This window comes from Anarhichas minor, unplaced genomic scaffold, assembly GCF_050575085.1.
Source record: "Anarhichas minor isolate MPS153535 unplaced genomic scaffold, ASM5057508v1 ptg000026l, whole genome shotgun sequence".
Classification (NCBI taxonomy): domain Eukaryota; kingdom Metazoa; phylum Chordata; class Actinopteri; order Perciformes; family Anarhichadidae; genus Anarhichas; species Anarhichas minor.
This window is the reverse complement of record NW_027466472.1, coordinates 18,534,013-18,558,870: the sequence shown is the minus strand read 5'-3', so window position 1 is coordinate 18,558,870 and position 24,858 is coordinate 18,534,013. Positions and strand designations below refer to the sequence as shown.

The 24,858-nt window shown below is 42.7% G+C and overlaps 1 protein-coding gene across 1 annotated transcript in view; it reads right to left on the bottom strand.

Annotated features, from left to right (window-relative positions):
- The window catches only part of aplp2 (amyloid beta (A4) precursor-like protein 2), a 50,893-nt gene that overhangs the window by 12,303 nt on the left and 13,732 nt on the right, over positions 1-24,858 (bottom strand). Inside the window, exons 2-9 of the mRNA XM_076100378.1 lie at positions 13,413-13,586; positions 11,607-11,736; positions 6,085-6,197; positions 4,150-4,376; positions 3,739-3,926; positions 3,100-3,267; positions 1,029-1,162; positions 689-763 (exon numbers count right to left, since the gene is read on the bottom strand). Of these exons, the coding sequence (XP_075956493.1) occupies positions 689-763; positions 1,029-1,162; positions 3,100-3,267; positions 3,739-3,926; positions 4,150-4,376; positions 6,085-6,197; positions 11,607-11,736; positions 13,413-13,586 (1,209 nt within the window). The remainder of the gene's footprint in view (positions 1-688; positions 764-1,028; positions 1,163-3,099; positions 3,268-3,738; positions 3,927-4,149; positions 4,377-6,084; positions 6,198-11,606; positions 11,737-13,412; positions 13,587-24,858) is intronic.

The window sequence follows — 24,858 nt, the reverse complement described above, 5'->3', positions numbered from 1 at the left end:
AGGCTACCAAACGGAAGAAGTAAAACGTTAGTGCAGCGTGTCTTCTCATTAGAATCTAAAAACAACGAGCTGCTCCATAGGGCTGATGCCGGTCACGCCGCTCGCTAATCACTCCAATAACAGCTGCTTCCTCCACAGAAATGCAGACTTTTACTGCACAACAGCTGCTAGCTGCTGCTAGCTGTTGTGCTAGCAGCAACGCTTGCAATTAGTTATCCATGTTGAAATGAATCGCTGGTAGCCCAATTTGCTTTCTTCCGGGTACGGGTCACGTGATAGTGAGTGTGACGAATCAGGGACGGAGACGTCATGGTTGCCAAGAACCAATCCAGTAGCGAACACGGGTGTGGGCGTAATTTTTTCTAAGCACATCCGTATCCGACCGTCCACACGCAAACGCAACACCGGAGTTCTCAAATACCTCCAACCTCGGCGGAGTTTTCAGATTCCTCCGTTTAGGGTGCTCCAAAACTCCGGCGCAGTGTGGCCGCTCAGTGTAAACGTAGCAAATACGGAGTAAAAACGGAGTAGTGTGGACAGGGCCTTAGAGTGATAAAGATAGAGCAGCCAGGGAAAAGTGATCTTTAATGGCACAGGGAGTGAGGGACCTACGGCCTGTGAGCCGTCATATCTCACCCAAATAAAGGGACAAAGGAGGGACTCCCGGGGGGAAGGATCCGTGTCTTACCTGGATCAATGTCTGCCTCTCAGCCTTGGGCAGGTTCTTGGCCTGGCGATCAGCTTCTTCCCACTCTTTTCTTACCTGGAGTGAGAGAAACGGAAATGAAGCCAGATGCAAGGTGTTCCTACTGCACCTGTTCACTCAAAGTGCGTCCAACAGTGATTTTTGTAAATGTAGATGGATGGAAAAGAAAGCCTTCCATTGCACAAAGGAATACTTAGCGATCAAACCGAATAGCTACATTTTTCAGCCTGGAATTCTCTCAGGCAGAAGCTCCTCTCAGCTGTTATAAGCTGCATCATTGTGCACTTAACAATGAAACAATAACCTTTTCCTGGTAACTCACCCTCTCCATGCGGTTGCGGTGCCTGATCTCCAGCTGCTCCTTTGCCCTCTGGAAGCGACTGTGCTCCTTGTCATCGGCTGGTGTCTCAAAGTAGATGTCCACATCATCGGTGGGCTGAGGAGTCGGTGGCATGGCTGCAAATTCAGAAACGGATGGTGAGTGGACAGGGCTGCAAACTGACAACCATGCAGACAGACAGACAAACACAGATACAGACAAAGAGGCAGACTGGATGATCCAGGCAGACACAAGTAGGCAGAAAGACAAAGACCGAACGACAACTGGGAAGAGAAAGAGAGAGAGAGAGTTTAAAGTGGAATGCAGATTGAAGTTGGACACAAATCCTCCCAGAAGCACTGCTCTCATTGGCGTTCTTCCACCCTCAGTATCTCTGATAAATGTAAAAGAATCTGACAGTCTTTCCTTTTGAATTCCTTTCATCTTCCCATTGGCTTTCTGCTGACAGATCGCGTCTCCAACACTAATGGAAATATCTCTGTGTTTGATGGCTGGGTGATCAGGGGCGAAGCCAGAGGGCTCTGTTCTGGGTTCCTCGCTATACAATCACGCAGGACTCACTCCCAGCACCGCTGCAACTCGCAAAAAACGATATCGCTCCAGGCTCGCAAACAGGAAGAGACCTCATCGTTTCACCTCACCATCAAAAACAGGAGGCACAGGTTAACGGATAAACGCATAGCTCCTGCTCTGACCTTTACTGCTGCAGCTCCTACGATTGTTTCATTTTCTGACATGCAAAAGACCAATTTTGGCCATGAACTGCGTTTGAACTGATTAAACGTGAGTCATTGTAAAGTCCAAAAAAAGGTCATTTCTGACATATGTTGGGGGTTCTAGCTAAAGTAGTGGCAGTGGTCTGTGAGCAGACAGACAGGTTGTTTACAGGCAGACAGAGAGAAACAAGAAACAAATGGCAGGACAGAACACCGACAGGCAAACAGAGAAGAAAACAAAACTCTAGCAAGTATGTTTGAATTTGCATGCATATGAATGAACACTAAATTAAGAAGGAAAAAGGTGTTTTTGGAGTTCTTACTTAAATTTGAATTTTCTATTTCTATCCCAATTGAAAACTTGACCTGTAGTGATAGTTGGGTGTATTATTTGAAATTCTTCAGTTCCAATACTATAGTTTTGTTGCAGATAAGAAAATCATACTTTTTTTCAATGCATTACTTTGAGTAACATGTATTACAAAAAGGCAGCTGCACAAGACATTGGCCTCAAGACAACACAGTCTACAATTGACAGAATCATGATTAAATATCACATGATAAGTAGTTACATGATACGAGAAGAGTATGAATCTGACCAAGAATCCAATGGAACAGCACATTGGTATGAACAAACTGTTCTTTTAAAATAGATATCTCTGATATACAGACTTCATTTATTTCTGTCAGATATAGTTTAGTAGAGAATTAACTAAAACTAATGAGCCAGTTTGTGCCATAAATGAAAACATTAAGATCTATTAGTGAACATCTGGATGCTAAGTGACATTTTATTCAGTGATACAGTGCTAAACTATTAATTATTTAATCTATTGACAGAAAATAAATCAGCAACAATTTGGATAAATTAAAGTTATCTATCAAGCGAAAACACCAAATCTGCTTCTAGCTTCTTAAATGTGAATATCTGGTACTTTGTTTTAAATCATTTAAAAATAGATATCTTTGAGTTAAGAACAGTTGACAAAGCAAGCAACATGCAACATTGTCTAGCTGAAACTATTTCAATTGAAAATAACTGACACATTATAATGACTAAAAAGTATCATTAGTTGCAGCACTTAATGTATCAGTGGAATAATAGAGGAAATTAAAATGATCTTGAGTGAATTCAGTTGTTGTTGTAGAAGTGACATGGTAATGATAGTAGGTAGTGATTTGATGAGTGACAGCAGGTGTTCTGCTTATAAGTCAGTGACAGCCTAAACCTAAATTATTCTGAAGTGTTTTCAGTGAAGAGTCTGCAGCAAGGACACAAACGGAGAGAGAGAGATAGAGGGGTGTTGTCAAACCAGCCTCTGTCTGGTGAGACTTACTCAGGCGCTTGCACACGGCCATGCAGTACTCCTCTGAGTCGAAATTGTTGCGGTTGCCGGCACAGCCTCCGTATATGAAGCGAACACACTTCCTTTGGCTCATGTTGAAGTGCCAGCGGGGCATGGAGGCACGGCAGGGGCCGGTCTCAGCCTCCAGGGTGCACACCGCTGCCAGGGGACAGCTTGTTAGATCATCCGGCCACTAGGGGCAGCACTTCATTCCAGTCTCAATTACAAAACACTCAGAAAACTACCACCAAACACTCCTTACCTACATCTACAGATATGATTAAACGAAACAATAAAAACAAAAAAAATACCAGAGCAACTTCATTTTGTACATGTGCATGAATTGGCGGCAGTTTGGCTACAAATAAGGCAGGATGATTTGCCCTTGTACTCTGATAAAGCAGCACAGTGCATCTCAGTGACTGCTGTGAGCTGAAGAAAGGGGTATTGCTGAAGCATACACTTATCTAATTACAGTTTGGCTGAGATTTAATCATCACTGCCTATAGATTAAAAGTTAAAAAGGTTTGGTTATATTTAAGTGGCAGGCAAAGAGCCAATAAGGGAGAGAGAGAAAGAGAGATAGAAGGGAGGACAGTACATTATAATTTAAAACTACTCATTACAAACCTTTCACTTCCTGCAGAGTCTTGTCCTCATCTTGGATCTCTGACATTTTGCTGCTCTCTTTCTTCTCATACTCGTCCTCCTTATCTGCCTCCTCGTCCTCGTACACATAGTGGTACTCCTCCTCATCTTCCTCGTCTTCGTCCTCTGGCTCCTCCTTTTGTGTGGGCTCCTCATCAGCTGGTGTCTCACTGAGGAAGGGAGGGAGGGAGGCGGAGGTGATTGAGTGAAGGGGTGGAGGCCAGGAAGAGGAGTGATTTATCAAACAAGCCCGAGCAGCTGCCATAGGTCAATGTCACGACACTTTAATTCATCCAGATGGCCAGTAATACCTGCCCTTCACAAGAGACTGGATATCACGCTCGAAATTTCAAAGACATGCCTTGATCATGAACAGAACCACAGACTGCTCACCTTTCCTCGACGGCATCCTCGTCATCCAGGTCGGTCTCGTCAATCTCCTCGTCCTCTACCTCCTCCTCTTCGTCATCGTCGTCCTCCTGGGAGGGCAGGGAAGGTGGAGCGGACTCCCCGGTGCGAGAGGAGGGGCAGCACACGTACTCGGTGCCGTGGAACTTGTCAATGCCACAGGGCAGCAGCATGCCGTAGCTGTGCAGCACCGTGGAGCTCTTGGCACAGGCCTGACAGGGTGGAAGAAGTGAGCTAGTGATGATATCCACTGAACATGGGCACAGGCGCTCCAGACTGATGAAGCTGCTGTGGTTTTTAGGCCTCTTACTACTTTGTAGTATCAGCTTTAGCTTTGACAAGGTGACATTTGTTTAACCTTTATTCATCAAAGGAAAGGACTACACGGTGAGACAAAGATGTGGAGGTTTAATTAATCCAGTCACATGATATTGTTGACATGTTGCAGTAAGGCCTCTTGGCTTTTGGTTTGTCTATAATTAAGACAAAAAAAAAACTGATTTAAAACTTTATTGTTCAATATTAAATTATTCATGTCTTCATGAATTCAAAAGTGGCGTGTTCTTCTGCAAGAATACAGCATTGCCTGCAGTTTATAGTAAATGATGTCCTCTTCTCCCAAGCACAAAACATGGTTTACATAAAGAATGTTACTTTAAAGTGTGTTAAATGTTCACCTCCTGGGATTGTCACTATTTTCTTGATAATATTCAAATAATGTAAAACTGAATATAAAAAAAACCAACTTAAGATTTTGAAAGAAACAAAAAACAAACATTATCAAACCAACAAATAAGGCTGAATGTTTGTTTAAATTTGTCTGGCCAGCCTATTGACAATTAAACATCAAATGTGGACCTTAGCTTTTTGAGAAACTTGTCTTTTACTTTCAAGCCACAAAGCTACAAAACAGTACGTATACACATCCAGCCCTATCTGAATAGAACTATCTAAGGGATCTAGTAAAATATCAAGTCAGAACAAATCCCTGTTTGTAATCCAATGTGTTTATTCTTTATTCTATACCTGTGCATAACTTTCAAAAGGATTTGCGTAGTGTTTAAGTGTATGCTAAGTATCTTAGATCTTTACTAAGACAGCATTCGTTATCTTTTAGGTTTACCAATCTTGGCAGGTGTATACTAGCTATCTAGTGGCAGAGAGGCAGAGTCTATTTGATGACTTGTAGTGTATATCACGAGCATCTATCCACCTACAGAATACTAACATACAAATGATTGAGGCGCTAGTTCTCTTGTCACATACTGACTAAAACCATTAATGGGCCACACTTCCAAAATGGCATGCAGTCCTTTAACTGATGTGCTATTTTTCAACAATGCTGTGCTTCACATGGCAGCTGAAGGCTGCTGAGAAACTGTTTAACAACTCAGTGTCAGTTGGTGAGGGAGCTGAGATTGTTTTGGAGTCATTTTTCTTACCAAGATTTTCCCGCTGGTAAGATTTGTTACTGCTTGGCTGAAACAAATGTATTATTGAACGCAGGTCGTTTAGGATGTCACACTATCTAAGGCTGCAGATGATACTCGGGTTTGTAAGAGTAGTCAGGAAGCACGAGGCAGGGAGAGACAAGAGCAGACTGTCGTAGTCAGAGTGGCCCCCAGGGGCCAGCTCTGGAGCTGCCCATGGGGGATTAGCTGCATCACAGGCACAACATTAATCTGATTAGGAGCTGATTTGTGAGGGCTCCCAGCCAGCCTGTGATCAGAGGGCCTCAGAGACTCACAGAGACAGGTGGGAAGATTTTATGGAGGGACTAGGAAAGTAATAAAAGCTATTTTCTAAAAGTCAAATTGATCCTTCACACTTCCTCTTCCCGCATGACTTTTGTTTTCCATTGCACTGCTATCTCGGACATTCAGCCTCCCACTGTTTCCTATGCAGTAATTCCTTCCTTACCTCTTTGGCCACACCGTGCCACTGCTGATGGCTGACGCACATGTCCGTATGCTCCTTGTGGAAGAACTTGCACTTCTCTGGAACCAGAAGCACGTCACTCACGAACTCGCCCACTGTAACAGCAAATCACACAGACCAATACGCCTGTTAGTCACACCACCAATCTGTCCAAAAAAGAAAATATTACTCCCCTGCCAGGTCACTGCTTAACAACAGAGCCAGGGTTAGAAACAATAAATCGTCTAGAGGGACTAAAAAAGGAATAGCAGATGAGATGAGTAGAAAAAAGGGCATGATTCAATAATTCATAGATGCCTGGTCCTTTACATTTCATGACCGCAGTATAACAGAAAGGGCATTTGACACTTGAACATCTGCCAGTGCACCTGAAGCCAAGAGGGATTTGTCCCTCCTCTGTAGCCAAACCTATAACTCTGCAATCAAAACGGCAGTGGAGACAATCAGGTTTCACACTGTGACTCTTTTAGGGTTGTCTCCCTGCAGGTCAATGATATCATTTGCTTGATGAATTCAATTTGGGAGATGTTTTATTCATAGAACGAGCTGACGGAAAGCAGATCTGGGAAAAAAAATAAATGACATGAAAGCTATCTTGTGAATTCCTATGAATAGCTGCTCGTTGAAAACCGTATGTGTGTAAGCATATGGTGCAGGGGTCATAAGAAAGATTAAGAAGGACAGCGATTGCTTATTGGCTGGCAGTGTGACGAGACGCTCAGGTAGAAACACTGTCATCAGAAACAGATGGAAATCCAGGCGGAGAGAGGAAGGGATGAATAGAAGGTTTTAGGGAAAAGTCCAGATCAGAGTGGCCGAGGAATGCGTAGACTGAAAACACACAAATGAGGGTCGAAAGGTTTCACGACGAGGGCTGGGAGCCGTCCTATAACTGCTCATTTAGTGGTTTGCTGGGACCTCGGCCTGAGGCAGAGCTGCTGGATCACTTCATATGAGCCAGGCGAGGCAGGCCGGCAGAGGGTGAAAAAGCAGTGTTTTGGAAAATGAGAGGGTAGGATAGGAAGAGGAGAGAGCTGGAAATAGCAGAGGGCTCAGCAGCTGCTTCTCATCTCCGCCCAGGAGATACAGTAACCACCTCATCCCCCCAGACCCTAGTTCTCCTGCCCCCCTGCTTTGTGCCCACCACTGGTGGAAAGGAACTTAATACATACTCAAGTACTGTACTTGGATACAGCTATGAATGATGTCATTGCAAATGCTAAACATTGTTTGGTTCCAGCTTGTTAAATAAGAAAAACAATTCGGGTTTGGACTAAAACACATTTGAAAATGTCACGTGGGATCAAAATTGTAATGGATGTTTTTCTGAACAACACTCATTTCATTCTCCTTAACCTACTTTTAATTACATTTTAGAGGGTAATATTGTATTTCTATTCCATTTATTTGGAAGCTATATTTTCTTTGGAAATTAAGATTTTTAAATATGTTTCAGATGTGATCAGCTTATAAAATATGATGCATTGTTATAGCTTGCCTAAACTACCAACAGTATATTAAGTAGTTAAAATGACCTCCATCTTGACTAGCTGTGGCATTAAAAGAGTATAATAGAATACATAAAATAACACTCTGAGTGTCCATTCTGCACCTTTAATAATAATCCTCCTTTACTGTATTCATATAATGAACATTTTGATTGCATGCCTTACTTTGTAATAGAGTCATTTTACATTGATTTATTGCTACTTTTGCTTAAGTAAACAGATCTGAATGTGTCTTCTGCTGCCGACCTCTCTCCCCTCCTCTCCTCACATCCAGAGAAAAGTAGAGAGAGACTAAGAGAGAAACTGACTCCCAACAACCTTCAGCTACATATCCTGCACACCGGATGCTAACTGATTCATTCACTCACACACCGTCTCTTCATTTCATCTCTGTCTCACACTCTCTCCTTCACAGGTTGCTTTGGTTGTGAGGTAGTAGAGTGGGTTTCAAGCAGACATCATATGCAGTCACACTGCAGTGGGTGATGGATGGTGGTGTTTGGAGAGCAGCTGTGCCTCGCAAGCACTCCTGCTCGGTGTGTTTCTGCGAGTGTGTGGCTGTGCAAGTGTGTGTATGAGAGCATATACTCCTCTTTCTCTGTGACCCCCTCTCCACCTACTCTATTCATCTGCTTTTCCTTTAACCTTCCGTCTCTCAGACACCCTCACTAACACTCTCCAGTCCCAAGAATTGGCTGCACTGTTGGCATCTAGGGGGTAAGAATACACCCAGTGTACCAATGATACCTTCAGTACTGGGAGCCGGTGAATTAAATTAAGCACCAACCAAGATCTGCTCATCGACAGCACGGCTATTGTGTTTCAAGGACTTTCCAAAGGAAGCCTGCTGTAATGAAATTTAGTGCAATCAGTGTGAGATCTGAAAATGAAAGTGCACTTCATGATTCAATCTGTAATAGATTATATTAAATCCGTATTATGTGTTTCTCAGTTTATAATCACACAATACTGAGTTTTTTTTAACATTAAAGATGTCAAATCTTAAACAGTGTTTTGAAATATTAGTTAAACGTTAATGTAGATGTAGTTGTTGTCTAGTGTTCGTTCTTGGCATACAGTTTGAGAACGATATCAGGTTCCAGTCTCGTGCTTTGATTTTTGGCAGTGTGGCTACCCTTTTGTTTACATTTGCATCATAGATTGTGCCTTTAAAGTGGACGACATTTGATCCGCCACCATTAAAGGACTAAATGGAGGAGACGTGACTAAAACCAGGAAGAAGCTGGAGGTTGATGTTACATAATAGAAAGAACATTTGCATTGGGTTCCAGCTCATGTTAAGATCTTTTTAAAATGTTTTAGCAAAAATCATTTTTAAACAAAGACAACACCTAGCCTTAACCAACACTGTAGCCCAAGTCTTACCTTTAGCTAACCTTTCACATAAGGTTAAATATGTGATACTGTCACATAATCTTACAATTGTAAAGGAATGTGATTACATTTTTGTCCACAACACTTATCTCAAAGTTCAGGCTCATTTCAAAACATTTTCAGATGCAAAGGAGTGCGCAGAGCCAGGTGTGTGGAGCTCTTGAAACAAATCTGAGTTTGTATTCATTATCAACTTATTCACAATCCCAAGACCCAGCCCCTTTGATGATATCAGGAGTTGTCATGGTGTGCCCTGCACCTTCATTAAGTCAACAGGCTTAGTCAACAGGAAAGGCAAAGTATGTGTCATGTCTGTAAATGTTACAAATTCAATTCTTATGAAAACCCGGCCTGAAAAAACGTCTACGGGGTAGAAAGTAGCTCAAAGGTCAAGATCAGAGCTAACAATAAGCCACAATATTCCTGAAAATGTGATATATTGCTGAGAGCTACCAACAGCAATAGTTCTACATATAAAGCAACAACATTTAAAATATAAAATGTTTCTTTTGTAACATCTATATAAATCTGTGCTTACCCAGAACATGTTTTTTGCACGGAAGCCGCTGCAGTCTGTATTGTCCCAGTGCATTTCCCCCACAATTTAAAAGTCACACAACTGCCACTGACTGTTCTCACCATTCTAGACATAATAATAGAAAAAAAGTCTCGAATATAATCCTCTGCTGTTTGACAAAGACATCATGCTGCTGGGATTAAAGTGCCATGGGACAAAAAACACATTCATTTCCAATGCCATTGTTTGGGGACAGGAAACAGGGAGGGATTGTGGCTCTGTGACTGAGCCTTTGCATGGAGAGATGGGATACAGCATAACCTATCTCTCTCTTTTTACACTGAGCTCCTTCCTTTGCGCTTCCATTATTCATATAAACCTATTAAGTTGACATGGGTGCTGGTCTGGCCCTTTTAATCACATCCTTCAAGCTAGAGCCCACCTCCCTTTGGTCTATTTTATTTCTTTTTGATTCTGCTATAATTAATGTACACTGATGAATATAGAGGCAGAACCTCTGATGTCCACTTTTCAGAAACACTATGTGAACATCACAAATAATGAATAATTCAAAAGCACTCCTCGTTGAACTTAATATGATAGAGAGGCCTGACAAATACTGAGCTGCAGAGGTGAGGCACGGTGAGGTGGCAGAGGCATGCCGTGGCGCATAACATATGATCAGAGCCCTCCAATTAGGCCCCTTACATGCTCCATTACATAATTAAGCAGAAACCCTCTCAATAGCCTTCTTCTCGCCAATACCTTGTGTTTATCTCTTCTTCGCCATCTGTCTTCTCTGTTCTCTCTGTCCAGACTCCTCATTTGCAAACCAGCAGAGCAGCCGAGGAGGCCTTTGTAATTTGATGAGGCATGAGTGTACAGACCGTTAGCAATGATGACAAACAATGTGCAAGAACAAGTAATGAAGCTATTAAATTAGTTAATTTGATTCTTTAACTACATGGTGCTGTTGCGGAATCGTGATCAGAGGTCTCGGGTTTGTTGGATGCAACAGTCGGCCACAGTGAAGACAGAGGCTATCAGGTGTGGCAGGTAGTCTGAAGGAAACAGCTTCAGGATGGAAGATGAGAGCAAACTGAGGGAATTCTGGAGGCCGTGAATGAGAATGCATGTGAACTTTTCTCATCTGTATTCCTGCCTCAGCCACAGAGTAGCCACTCCAGTTGTGGTGTTTGCTGTCCCATGAATTTCCCAAAAGCCTCCTCTCTGCGTTTGCCAAAAATGCTTTTGAATGGTAGCCCATTTCACAGTCCAGTGCGACTGCTAATAGCTTTTTCCCCGGAAAGCGGCACAACTCAATCACCAAGAGGCTTTCGGACAGAGGAAGGGTGCCGGGAAGTGTTTGCAGCAGAGAGGAAGATGTTTTTTCCTTCCTGACATAGCTGGACAAGTACGAAGAGGAGTCTTGTTACAGAGCTGTATTTCTCTGTTATTGCAATCCTCAGAGGCAGCAGGAGTATGCTGTGGTTTTGTAAGTTAGGGAGCACAGAGACATGTGGCCTGCAAAGTCTTAGGCTCTATCTGACATTTAATAACCCAGGATATAGCCATGTTGCCACTGTTGATTACAATGAGGCTGCAGGAGACAAAGGAGGGAGAGAGGTGTGTATGATAGCTCAGGCGAATGGAGAAATGGGGAGTAATAAAGCAGGCCTCCTCACAGACCTCCCTCTCGCTGACCCTGTGTGTCTGTGTGAGTTTATGGCCACTGTCTGAGGGGGGAAATAAGATTGTGCTTTATTGCTCAACAAACCTTCCCAGCAATAATGCCCCCCCCCCCCCCCCCCCCCCCCTCCCCCCATAGGCATCCATTCACATTAGCTCCCATCCAGCCGGGATCTGCTCTATCTGCAGCTGAAGGCCAGGATTAGTCATCTGAATCAGACCCGATATTGCTCTTTGCCTATAGCTAGAATGTATCATAATCTCTTCTTTCTCTACATGGAATGAAGGACCAATATAGAAGAGGGGGATGGGACACACTTGATATGAAGGGTCATTTACAGCCCTCAAATTGGTTTCCCCCGGCCCTTGAACTACTTATGAATGTAAAAGCTTACCTAAGCATTTGTAAGGCACCACAATGTGGGCGTGCCCTTTGCACACCTTCTTCTCATTCTTGCACCAGTTCTCAATTCGAATTGGCTGGTTGGCTTCCACTACGTTTGTGATTTGGAGCTCGGGATACATCTGTTGGAAGAAGAAACAGAGAGTGTGTACTAAATAATAAGAGAGGTATTTTGTATGTGTATGTGTATGTGTGTGAGAGAGTGAGAGAGAGGTGCGATAAGTGGAGCTTCAATAGGATTCTTTAAACCATGCTTTATAGTCTCTAGATGCCATCTGCTCAACCATGAAAAAGCACACAATTTACACTTTCCCCAAATGCCATCAAAATGTCATCAATAAATGTAACTGAAGCTTGTGGGGAAGGCTTCTTTAAAGTATACAACCCTGCTTTTTTTTTTTGGACAGCTGCATAATAAACTGAGATACCAGCAGCCTCTTGGTTTAGAAGATGCAGTAGGAACAGATAATTAAGAGCCAGAATATCCATGTCATGGAAAAACATGTCATGAAAGACAGCTAGCAGCTTGAGGAAATGACAGTTACAGGGACTGCTAATTGAAATGCCACCCACTATACTTTAAATCATGTTTGTCTTTCAGGAACAGCTCAATAGCCTCTAAGATGACAAATCACAGTGAAATGAAAATGGACTTTTTCCACCTTAGTAGCCAATTTCTCTCAATTTAATCAGCCCGGTCTCACAGCATTACATGAAATGGCCCCACATGTAAACAACCCATTAGGTGGTGGCGGCACGTAATGTGATAAAATTACAGAATGTAGGCACCACAAAAACAATGGCAATGTAAAGTCAGTCAGGATCCTTTTTCGAGGGTGGACACACAAATTAAACGCTTCCACATGACTATGCAACAGACAGAGCTGGTGAGGTAGTATTACACACTGAGAAAAACTATGGCAGACGAGTCGGGAAGTGTATGGGTTGAACAAACACAGGTCATTCAACCAGGAGACCGGTCTTCAAGACCGGGGTTCGCGTCCCAATGTGTTGTTGAGAAGTGATGCCTTTGTGCCGTTTTCCCTAACCTAGCTAAGTGGTTTTGTTGCCTAAACCTAATATTCATTTGAAAGTGCTGAGCGACACAAACAAATTGAAAATGGGTGTCCACGTACACAAATCAATAGATTCAATTTTGTCACTATTTCAACGTACCGCTGTGAGACTGGGTTGATATAATCTACCGCCAGTTATTTTCTCTAATCCCAAAAGCTGAAAACAGGGGGAAACAACTAAATGAAACAAAATCTGCCAGCACCTCTCAAAATAGAATAGGGGCAGCTGTGGCTTAGAGGTAGAGCGTGTTGCCCTCTAATCGGAAGGCTCCTCCAGTCTGCCTGTCAAAGTGTCCTTCAAAGTCAAAGTGTCCTTGGGCACAAGATACTGAACCCAAATTGCTGTGAGTGTGAGTGAATTTCACGGCAGCCTCTGTCATCAGTGTATACATGTGTGCATGAATGCAGTATAAGGCGCTTTGGGTGATTGGAAGACTAGCTAGGTGCTATATATATATAAGTCAAGTCCATTTACCATAGACAACAAGTCAAACTATAGCAAATGTGCCAGTCTTAAGACTTAATACCAAATTGGGAAATTAGTGAATTAATGATAATTACACCTCTGTACATGGGTGAGGACCTCCACCTTCAATTCTCCCTAAAGTAACTTCATTGGCTATGATAAAAACCCACCTTTTTTCTGCCCTTTTATAATTTCACCACTTCCCTGAGACCGATAGGATGGAGATTAGAGAAGTGTCTGTGTCACAGTGACTCACCTCCTGGCAGTACTGCAGCACACCCTCTTTGGTTCCGACGCAGCTCTTGGTTCCAGATGGGTCGGGTTCCCAGCGGCCTGTCTGAATGTTGACATGCATGTTGAGCTTTCCGCAGAACATCGCCACCTGTGGCTCCGCCACGGCAAACCCTGTGCCTGCATTGGCTGCTAGCGCCTGTAGAAAAACAAAGGGAGAGACAGAGAGAGAAATGGGGGTTAATGCAGTCGATGATTATAGAGCCCATAAAAGCTGGGTAGTATCGTGGCTAACTTGACTTAAGAGACACTGTCTGCCTTACTCATAAACTTCTTTAGGGAGCCTGAACACTTAAGTTCATGTACTGCAATGGATAACTGTGCTAGGTGTGATGGAGCAACATCAGAACTGCCTCTCAACGCTTGGCTGCTACTGTGACTCAACGCTGCAGTGCTGAGAGCAGAGGGGCTCAGACAGGAGACAAATTAATTGCACCTCGGGAATGTTTGGCTTGGTTGATGGGGTAGGGTTTGATTAGATTTGTGCACAAGGCTTTTTGCTCTGGTGCCCATTGAATGACTGAGAGGCTGCACACAGAGAGAAAGAGAGTAGAAAAAGAAACTGCAGTCCGTCATGCCTCACAAACCAGGACATTTTAGTTGAGGGCAGAGCTTCGCTCATCCAGGCCTCCTGGGACCAAAGTCTTTCAACAAAGAATGGATCATTTATTCTTCAAGGTAAACACTGGCGGTTTTTCATCCACTATACTACTACTGTGCTGTACAGACACATGTGAACAGCAATGTATATGATGTAACGAGATATGGCTTCTAAGATACTACAGGATTTGTTGAATAAATTCTGTGATTTACTGCCAGAATTCCCCATCATTGTTTACCTCCCAACCCGCGGAACATGAGAGGACATCTGCTATCTTTCCCCTGTTGTCCTTCCTGTCATCATTTACAAAGCCCTGCAGTTCCTTCAGCAAGCAGGAAGCAGGAACACCCTTCAATATACAACCACTCTGCATAGAAAATGGACACCAACTGTCCAAAACTACTGCGTAATCAGCTTTCACACAATTGCCCTTCAAATGCTAGCATCAGTTAACTCATCAGCTCCTCATTGAGACAATAAGTCACGGCCTGCTAACACTGGCCTGATGCTAGGGGTGTCACAGCGCAGGAAACTCTTATGAATCAGTGAGGCGATATAGCTCTGCATGCCAAACTATCGCAAAACACACACCAGGGAGCCTCCAGACAGGAAGTGGAACGGAACTGACCCCCTCTTGATTGTCATAATGTCATCAGGCTGGGTAAACAGGCTTCAGCCCCACAGAGAGATCAAGGGAATGAGCGCGCGCAGCGTTGGACTCAAATGTCTGACCGAGACGCCGACAGAGGGTGTCCTCTGCAGCGCAGAGCCAAGGAGAAAACAGCTGAAGTGGAGTCTTAAGTAACAGTGTGTTAGACAAAGTTCTCCGTCTAATTCTGCGCAGGCTCCCGGGCTGATAATAGGTGCAGAACAGAGTAGAGCGAGGACAAAACAAGTGCTGTGTAATCAGCAGTTGGCTGTAGCGTGTGATGAGCCGCAGAGCCAGCCAGAGCTGAGTCCGCACGCATACACATAAACTGAATACAGCTCCAGCCACATGCACATATTCAGCCGCACAAGCTCATTGGTACCCGTGCAAATACGCTATCATAAAACACACAAAAATGCATACAGTCACACATGCACATGTTCATTCATGTAGGCAAGCAAACACAAACTGGACTTTCTTGATTTGGTCCTAGAGGCACAACAGCCTCATTTCCCCTTCTTCCTCCATCTCCATGTCTTTGTGCTGTACCCCTCCCTCTCTGCACCACCATAGGCTTGTTTGCTCGCCTCCCTCTCATTCCTCTGTGAGATTGGCTCGGGTGTATGAGAAGCAGAGAGGTGGGGAGGAAATGAGGGACACAGAGAAGCACGGTAGGGAGGAAGACAAGTGAGGTAGTGACAGCCTGACCACGACTAGATTCTGCGGCCGGGAAAAACAAGTGTTGGAGGCTTTGCTACGCCCCTTTGACTGCACAAGAGAGATAAAGTCTCAGTGTGCCTTGAATTCATCAAGTGCAACAATCGCAGTGGAGGAAGAGTGGAGGCGGTTTATACCACTTCCTTAAATCTGCAGTCACATGCCTGTTTAGTACTTAAGAAAAGAGCTACTCCAGGTCAGACATGCACAAAGAAACGTGCCATGGGGAGTGGGAGGGGGAGTGAGAGCAAAAAAAGTGACACAGACACAGAGGGCTTGAGGGGGAACAACAGGGCTGAAGACATTTGTCTGTCTGAGGTCCCTGTCTTATCACCAGAAATACCTGAACCAGAGGGATGGCTGGCCTCAGGAAAACAGACTGGACAGTCACTTCTCCATAAACAAAGACTCGCGCCACTGTAGGGGAGACAATCAACTTTTGTTCTTGAGACATGTTTAGAGTTTTGGCCTCATCTCGAAACTGACAGTTTTTTCTGGGTCGTGACTCAGTCTAGGACAGCCGTGACTAGGAAATTTATTTCAAGACTAGTGGAGCACACAACAAATGTCCCCCTCACAACATTTTTTACATCATCGCAGACTGATTTGTTCCGTCGGCCAGCGAAGGCCGCTGAAATGGAATCAGAAGAAGAAAAAATGAGAAGAAATAGAAGCTATTCTGATTCAGGGGGAGCTTTGGATGAATACAAAGCGCAGGCCACAGTAAAAGCTGTGCAGAGTTTTGGTCTGGTTTTTCTTTTCGCTGTGATTTCATGTTACTGAACTCCTCCCTAAAGGTCACATGAAATAACTTTGACAGTAATTTGCTTCCGTGGTTTGTCATGTTTCCACATGAAACAGAGGTTCGGGGGCGGGAGTGACTTAACTTTGAAGTTCAGAAGTGTGGACACAAAGACTGAGACAGCCTTTGAGGATCACTTGTCTTCTAGTAGGTTGATGAGTAAGCTGCTGATGATATTGATGATCCTGGTGCAAACCAACACCCAGGTACACACCTTAATAAGACCCATGTAACTGTCAGTGCTAGTCAAGCTTGAGGGTTTTATGTGATGGGAAAGGGTTGGGTGGATTGCTCAAGATCTGTAATCACAATTTATTTACTGGGATCAAAAAGATGAGTCACTATCAACATGTTGACAGGTTATGGGAGGAGAGAAGGGTGGAATGTGGATGGAACAATACTTCCAGAAAAACAATCTTTTGGGATTTAGTCAACAGACTGCTTCTGCTTTCTCTTGATTTACAGACTGGATACGCTCTTGTTTTAGTCTCGAAGGCAGCATAGATACACACAAACACACATTTACTGGAAAAATATGCCGCCACACCAAAAAAAAGCATAAGTCATCGAGCATCTATCTCTCATTACTGACTCAGCATGAGATGTTATATCATGTGTAAGTGTGAACAACTCCTGCCCTGTGGCGGTTTAGCAAGTCAGAGGGAGAGACAAAAGAGGGAGAGAGGGAGTGGAAGTTGGGAAAAGGGAGAGGCAGTAAGTCAGAGGAAAGCACTGACGAATAGGGTAAATAGATTATGGCAGCAGGCAACATGCGCTGATTGGCTTATGTCTTGACATATTATTCTCAAATGAGCAGGGACTGTAATGCAATAAAAAAATGGCGTGAGGCACCGTGAACGCAGGAGAGACAGGCCTGCCACCACAGACGCTTGTCAAAAGCTATGTGGGTTAAGGATCATTTAGCTCGTTTTCTCTCTTTACTGCAAACAAACCAGTCTGCCTCAAGCACACAAAGATTTTTTTATTAGCCTGCTCTGTGCTCCGAGCCAAGTTTCACATAAAACAAGCTAAGACACGACAGTGCTAGTCAGGAGAAAAACAAAACGCAAGGAGCATTGCATGTACACACAAACTAAACTCCTTTTAATCCTTGTAACAGAAAAGATATACCTCATGATATCCCCCCCACACACACATGTTAGAGGTAAATCTGTCTTCATCTTCAGTGGAAAGCATTAGCCTCTAACACTTAAAGGAAAAGAGTGATGTTATTCTCAGTTACAGATCATTTACTGTCTACATCTAGTCTACATTTCACCGTCAAGCCTTTTGTGATTATTTCCCAGTGAAATTTATTTCTTGCTGTGGATGATTGACAGCGAGCACAGTGTAAATGAAAGCATTCATGATATGAGAATGCTGAACGTCGGTGCAATGAAATAACGCTAAATCTGAGAAATTTAGACAAAACCAAATTAAGGCTTAACATTTACTGTGATAGATTATTCAGCTCAGGCAACTTTTGAAGCAGTTTTTGTGTTTTGTTTGAATAAAAGGCAGAAAACGGTCTCTTCTAAAAGATTCAAAAGGGAGGAAGTGAAGCCTGGTATCTTCAACAATACTGATTGCATGCAGTCACCAGCAGAAATTATAGAAAATTACTACAACTACCGGCTCAAATTTACAAACAAAACACAAGTAATATTCCTATGTTTTTACAAAACTCCTCCTGGACCGGTACGGGTCAGTTTTTACATGACCTACCACACAGCATCTGGGCAAACTCCAAAGAGGCTAATCCAATCTACAGTATGTGTTTGTGTGTGTATAAGCATGTGAGTGTGTGTGTGTGGTCTCAGGTCAATCACTCAGGCCAGCATGAATAGCAGTGTATGAGCTCGGGACACACTACAAGAGGATAGTGGGAAAGGGAAAATATATAAATGAGCGCCATGGTGCTCAAAACACCTGGGCTTGAGCCCTTGTGATGATCCTCCAAAACAAACACAGCGACTTTGAAATAGCCAAAACAAACCATACATGAAATTCCTCTGTAACAGTCTAATGAACAGGTTAGGTGGTTGTGCCTGGCTGACATTTCTGACAAACATAAATTCTGGTAAATGGCCTGCGTTGCATACAAAAGCAGTTTCACTGTCAACTCGTCTCGCCTCACTGTGCGGTAGCAACTAGACTAATTTTGGCAGAGGTATGGTGAAGCCATCCTGACAGTCTTATAAAAGCAGCTCCAGAATGTGGCACAGGTCAGGACACGTGGGTTCCCAGAATGCTTAGTGTCCATGTGACTGCAGAGAAATGCCTGGCATCGTTAATCCACCTAATCCGTCCCTGTGGTGACTTAATACTTAAAGAAGATAGGCAGTGTTGAGAAAGCCACACATATGTACTTCTGTATATGATCTTTATTTACAATATGTGTGGACATGAAATTAACATTGATTTCCTTTTCTTGTTGCTTGCAATAAAAAGTGTTGACGTGTATGAGGGAGCGGTGTTCCCTGCGATTATGTGGAGTGCTGGTGTGTGGAGTGGAGCAATTAAAGCATTGTTTATTTCTTCATTAGGTTCTATTTCAGTGTATAACTGCTTTTTGAATTGCACATTCTTGTTTATTGTGTCTTGTGTTTATTGCTTCTTAAAAACTAAATTTCCCTGTAGGATAGTCTACAAATACAATGTTTACGATGTAATGCATAAAACAAAATAACCACAATATTTATGCAGAGGTTGGATCAATAAATACTTTGCCATGTGCTAAGATTTCTGATTGTCTAAAGAAACTCCCAAAGTTTGTCTTGATGCTTTCAACTGTTCAAAAATTGAGGACGGTGAAAAGGAGACATTGTCATATGCTGTAATAGCATCATTACTGAAAGTAAACAGTAGTACAGACGGATGTGGGTCAGCCTACTGCCAATGTTTGATCTAAAGGGAAGAAAATGTTATACGGACTTTGGTGTCTATTATTTCTCACATTTAAGAATTCAGAGAGCAGCTTAGCTCAAGTGCATTGATTGCAATATCAGTTGTGACCTGAAAGCTGCTATGCTGTCGCTGCAAAGAAATGAGCTGTTTCCCACCACTGGTCTCCATACTGCTAAGCACAGCATTGCATTTGGTTAATTTTGCTTTGTGAAAATTGTGGCACAGAATAATTAAAATCACAAAGCACATGTGTCATGGTTTCTTGGGTTAATTTCCTGTTTTATTTTGATAGTCACTCTCCTTTTGTGTCCTGTTTTACTTCCTGCCTTTGTCTTTTTTCCCACCTTTTTTTACTATCTCACCTGTGTTTCATTAGTTGATTAGTCCCTTGTATATTTATCCTGTGTGGTTTCCCTCTTTCAGTTGTAAGGTCCTCTGCCTTAGTTGCTTGTATCTTTGTTCCAGCCTTGGTTGTGTGTTTAGTTTCTTTCAGTGTTTGGTGTTTTAAGATTTACTTGACAACCTAACAGTAGAACAACTAACTCATTGACTGAACAGTTTAGGTTCACAACTAACTATCATTGTCATTATTGATTAATCTGCCAATTATCTTTTTAGATCAACTGATTAATTGTTTACTCTATGGATCAAAACGTTTGAAAAAACATCTTCAAATGTCTTGTTTTGTCCAACCAACACTCCAAGAATCAGAAATATTATAAGAAATGGTTAATTCATTCATTTGAGAAGCTGTATCCAGATATTGTTTGGCATTTTTTCCATCTAGTTTTGCCGGGAAAATAACTGTAAGATCAATTGGTTACAAAAATAATTGTTGATTATTTCTGCAGGTCTCTTATCTAATCGTTTCAGCTCAAGAACAGTTGAAAAAGAGACTTAAAAGGACTAAGAAAAAAACTAATATGGGTCTAGTGACTAAAATGTAAAACAATACCTACTGATACACTTAATTGATAGCGATGCAGTATATTACCCAGTACACCCATACCAATGTTTGTCTAGTCATGCTGGATCTACATGATCTATTTTAATAATCTTAGTTATATTTTGAAAATGTGACTTTTATATTCGTGTCTTTTAGAGGCCATCATACATGTTGCCCAGCTCAGTAATGGAGGCCTGTTTTATATATCAATATCCAAACACACACACATGCCAAATGAGGTTGTGTGACATTGGTGTGACTCCTCCCAGAGGTGAAGCCGATGGGAAGGCCAGGGCCTGAGCCACTGAAACCACCACTACCCAAACAGCTCACCAGCAACAGATGAGAGGGGGGAGGGCGTTCAGCAACAGACGGACTGGGACATTTTACTGACCAAACACCTCCACCACCTCCCACCCTCAAAAGGGCAGACAGTAAAAACAGAATAATAAAAGGGAAAAGGTGTCATGTTCTTAGACTCTGAATCAAAAGGGCAACCCCTCACTGCAATGCAAATGAGCTCCTCTGTGTCAGTGAAATGGCCTTTTGTCTTCACCATTTGAAGTGTCCCGACACTGCTCTGGAGAGGTCTTATGAGTCACTGCTCCCACAGTTTGGGGAACAGTGGAGTGCAATCAGTGCCACTTTCCCTCCAAAGAAAACATAAATCTGGGAAATTTACAGTCCCACATAAACTCAGTGTGGGATTCCTCTTCTTCTTTAAAGAAAGACACTTTCCACTTCTGGGAAAACCAGTCTCTTCAAATATAACATTCTAGGGTAATGTGCATAGGTGTTTAAGTAAAAATAATAATAAATAATATCGTCCTTTGTTCCCATAAACATTTTCATACAGTTCAACCACATAAATTGTATGAAAAAAATTTAGTAAATGTGTTCAAAGGGACCATGACATTAATTTGTAAGCTTGTGAGTCCTGTGTTTGCCAGAGTTTGAGGTGACAGAGAGATGCTCCACAGAAAGCTAAACATAATGTTTCTGTTCACTAGCGGTCACCTCTGCTTGGCTCATTAACTTCCCATCATACATAGCCAAACAGGACTGGACGGAAGAGGAACGTCTGCTGTTCCTTCTGCCCCGAACTGTCACAGGGGAGACGGAAAACACTGGCACGGCCCTGACCTGCCAGTACCAGCCTCGGTTCAGACGGTAAACCTATTTGTAATCCTTTCCGCTAAACCTGTGCTTGATTGAACGTGCCTTTGTTAATGAGACTGTGTGGAGCTGTTCCAAAGTGTGAAACACTGGATATACCATTGACGCAGCCGTGTCCTATACTTCAGAGGGCAAAAGGAGTTGATCGAGCTCGGAGAGTTCAAAGCGATGAAGGATGTGAGGGAGACTCAATAAGGACATTTCTACATCTTTGACTCCTCATATCAGTGGATTGTTATTAGATTAGCCTGCCACCTTCTCAGTAACTCAATTCAAGTTTGGTATCATTTGATTTCAACTGTACTGTTAAGTGCAAACACAGGTATATTTGACTAGATCTAGTTGTCTGCATTCCTGAGCAGGTCTACCTTAAAAGCAATACACTGAATGGGACCTAATGAGTGGAATGTGCTACTTCTTACTCTATGTATTGCTCCCACAAATAATATACAACTAATATAACTACTAATGCTAGTACAAACAATACAAATTAGTCCGGGTCAAATTGATCGCTATATTTTCTTTCTTTGTCATGCCGAATACCATCTAATTGACCTTTGTATACTTAACACATAAAGTAATGAAAATTACATTTAGAGAATTTTATTAATGGTTTCAAACACGGCTTCAGCGAGTTCACCAACAGCTGCTTTCCCCGTGTGTATTTGTTTTCCGTCTCCATCACTAGCAGCCATGACTGTTTCTCGATGTTTGAGTAGATAAACACAAAGTAACCTCAGGAACACAGAGTTTCGCTGAGCTTTTTTAATCCATATAAGTGGTTGATCACGGTTACAGTAATCACTATTAGCGGTTTCCACTGTATTTAAATGACAGAATAGACTGGGGTTATTACTCCAATGTTCAAATACACACAGTATGATGGATGAAACGATCCAAATGTTTCCCCAAAGGTAAATTCCATCTCCCAGAAATCTCTGTGATTCCCATCTCAAACAGGGTGTTTGTGGCCACCTCTGTTGTTGTTTTTTTCTTTATTGTTTTCGAGAACAATAAGACGTATAAAGTCATTAACAGTCCTTGTTTGAACTCGGCAAATGGAAACAGAGTATAGTTGTGTATTAACTGCAAAGTAAAATTGGATTATCTTCAGTTTAATTGCTTATTGGTGTTAATATTCAACATGTTATTCAAACCTTGAAGTAAACCTGACTAACAGTTTCCAAGGCAAACAATGATTGAGCTGCAGCGTGATATCACTGAGCGTCGCCCTAACGTCGCCATGCTCAGTGAAGGGGGGTGGACAGAAGCAAGACATGTTCGTAATTGAAGCTCCAGTTAGAATATGAGTCGGCTCGCTTGTTGCAGGCTAACAGTTGCGGTGATTGAGTGGCGTAGGTCTGCCTGTGTGTCAGGGGGAGATAACATGGCCTCTCTCTAGCTTACAGCGGGCAGACATGAATGACAACTTGTTGAAATGGCCCATCACTATGGAAACCTTCTACAAAAGCATCCCAGCTATTCACACAGAGGGACATCGAGGCTGCATGAAGAAAGAGAGGCAGAGGGAAACAGAGTGAGAGAGGAGGGAAAACATGAGGGCGAAAGAGAGAAACAGATTGAAGAAGTGGAGCAGTGAAGAACGAGGGGAGGAGGGAGAAGAAAGCAGGGAGACAGATATTCAGAAGCTCACAGTGACAGCGGGGGGTAGAGAAAAATAAGAGGGGTGATTCAAGAAAGAGAAAAGAAATAATGGAGAAAGAGGGAATGAGGCCACAGTTTTGAGGGACTGGCATATGAGACGGAGAGGGAGAAGAGATGGGAGGCGTAGCGACGAAGGCTGTGTGAATGGCACAGAGGACAACACTCACAATAACAGCTGCTCTGCCCCGTTTGGTGCGTTTAGCAACACCGTGTCCTTGTGTGCAAACACGAAAATGACCCTAAACTCTATAGGTTTGCAAATATCTCCCCTGACACTCCCACATGTAACGGACATACAGTACACAAAGCTTTGTCTGTGCTCAGTCCCCTCCTAAACAAACAAACTGTGCCCATTGCCATGGCAGTGTGCATCAGTTTGTTCAGCAATGTCGCTCCTGAACCAACTGCCGCTTGTTTCTTTTTAAATATTTACAAGACAGTAAGTCACAGCTTGACTTCTGAGAGGAATCATGATTAGGAAAAGTGAAACACACCAATGGCTTTTAGGATGTGTTACAGCAGGTTAGTGCCACATAGAAAACCTGAAACAACCAGCGTCTGGGTGACAGTCAGTGTGTGCACCCAAGTTCACAGTGGTGACTGCTTCTGCAGGTTTAGAGGTGAAGGATTATGGGAAGTAGGGATGTAACGGAAGGGGTTGTTAAATGCTCTCACAATACATCTTCCAAATTTGAATTACAGAAAAACAAACTTTTGTTTTTAAAATTTCACCATCCACATAAAATGCTCCCCCCCTAAAATGAATAAACAACCTTGTTGTACAACCAGATCCTAATCTTTATAAAGCAAAATTTAAGAATAAAAAAAAAAAATCTAGATGAAAATGTCTGATAATGTCAAATAACCATAGCTGGCTACAAATGTGGTGAATACTGCCATCCTGTTGCATTATTAAGGTCCAGTTGTTGAGATTTACTTGGTATTTCGGTCCACGGATTGCGAATATCATGCATCGACTTGTTGTTACAATTCTAGTTGCAAGGTGAGGTATGATGGATTACAATGATTGGGTGTAGCAATGAGAGGGTGGCACATGGTAAATAGTTCGTCTCCATTATGTCAGTTCCAGGCATCTGAGCACACGTTAACAAAGACAGAAGTACTGTGGGTGTTTATTTTATTCATGTTTGCTCTTAATAGCTGTTTTTTGTCCAGAGCAAGCATTGCAGAAATACTTGCATGTATTTATAATAGTTTACTCTTATCTCACACTACCAATTTCACACAAAGCTTCCAGTGAGTGTAGTACTGTCGAGCAGCGGGGGACCCGTTAGTGGGCCTTCACAGTCACTTCACATTTTCAGTCTAAACCTGAAAATTCAACTCTTCAAGAAGAACCTCATGTCACCCCCTCTCACTGCTCAATCACATCCTCTCTCTGTAATCTCTATTCCCTGCTTGCTATAAATTGCTCACAATCCTTCGACATCACTCTTTAGCTCATGTTTTTTCCTATCCCTTACACGCCTCCCTTAAAGGATCATAGTATCACAAGAACATTGTAGGGGCTCTGTCACTCCGCTCACCCCTGCACTCTCTACTGTAGGCTGCTTGTAATCGTTGTGATCTCGTAATTATTCTATGAGTTCATTTTAAGTGGCTGTGGATAAGAGTGTCAACTAAAAGCCTGCCATGTAATTGTAAATGTAGTGAAGTGGAGAGATACTAGGTCAATAGAAGAGTAAAAACACTGTTAATTAGAGCAAAGCACTGTTTTTTCGTCCTGTGGCACACTGCCTTCTCACTGGGGAGAAGGTCTGTCTGGGCTATTTATAAGCTCCAGTTGGTGGGCCAGTGGGGTCTTGTCTTCCACGCCTGCCCTCGCCAGTAGAGCTTTTTCAGATTAAGAAATAAACACTCAAAAACATGAGGATTCTGCCACCTTTTTTGTTAAGTGGTATCATCCTAATTAGAACCATATTTCATC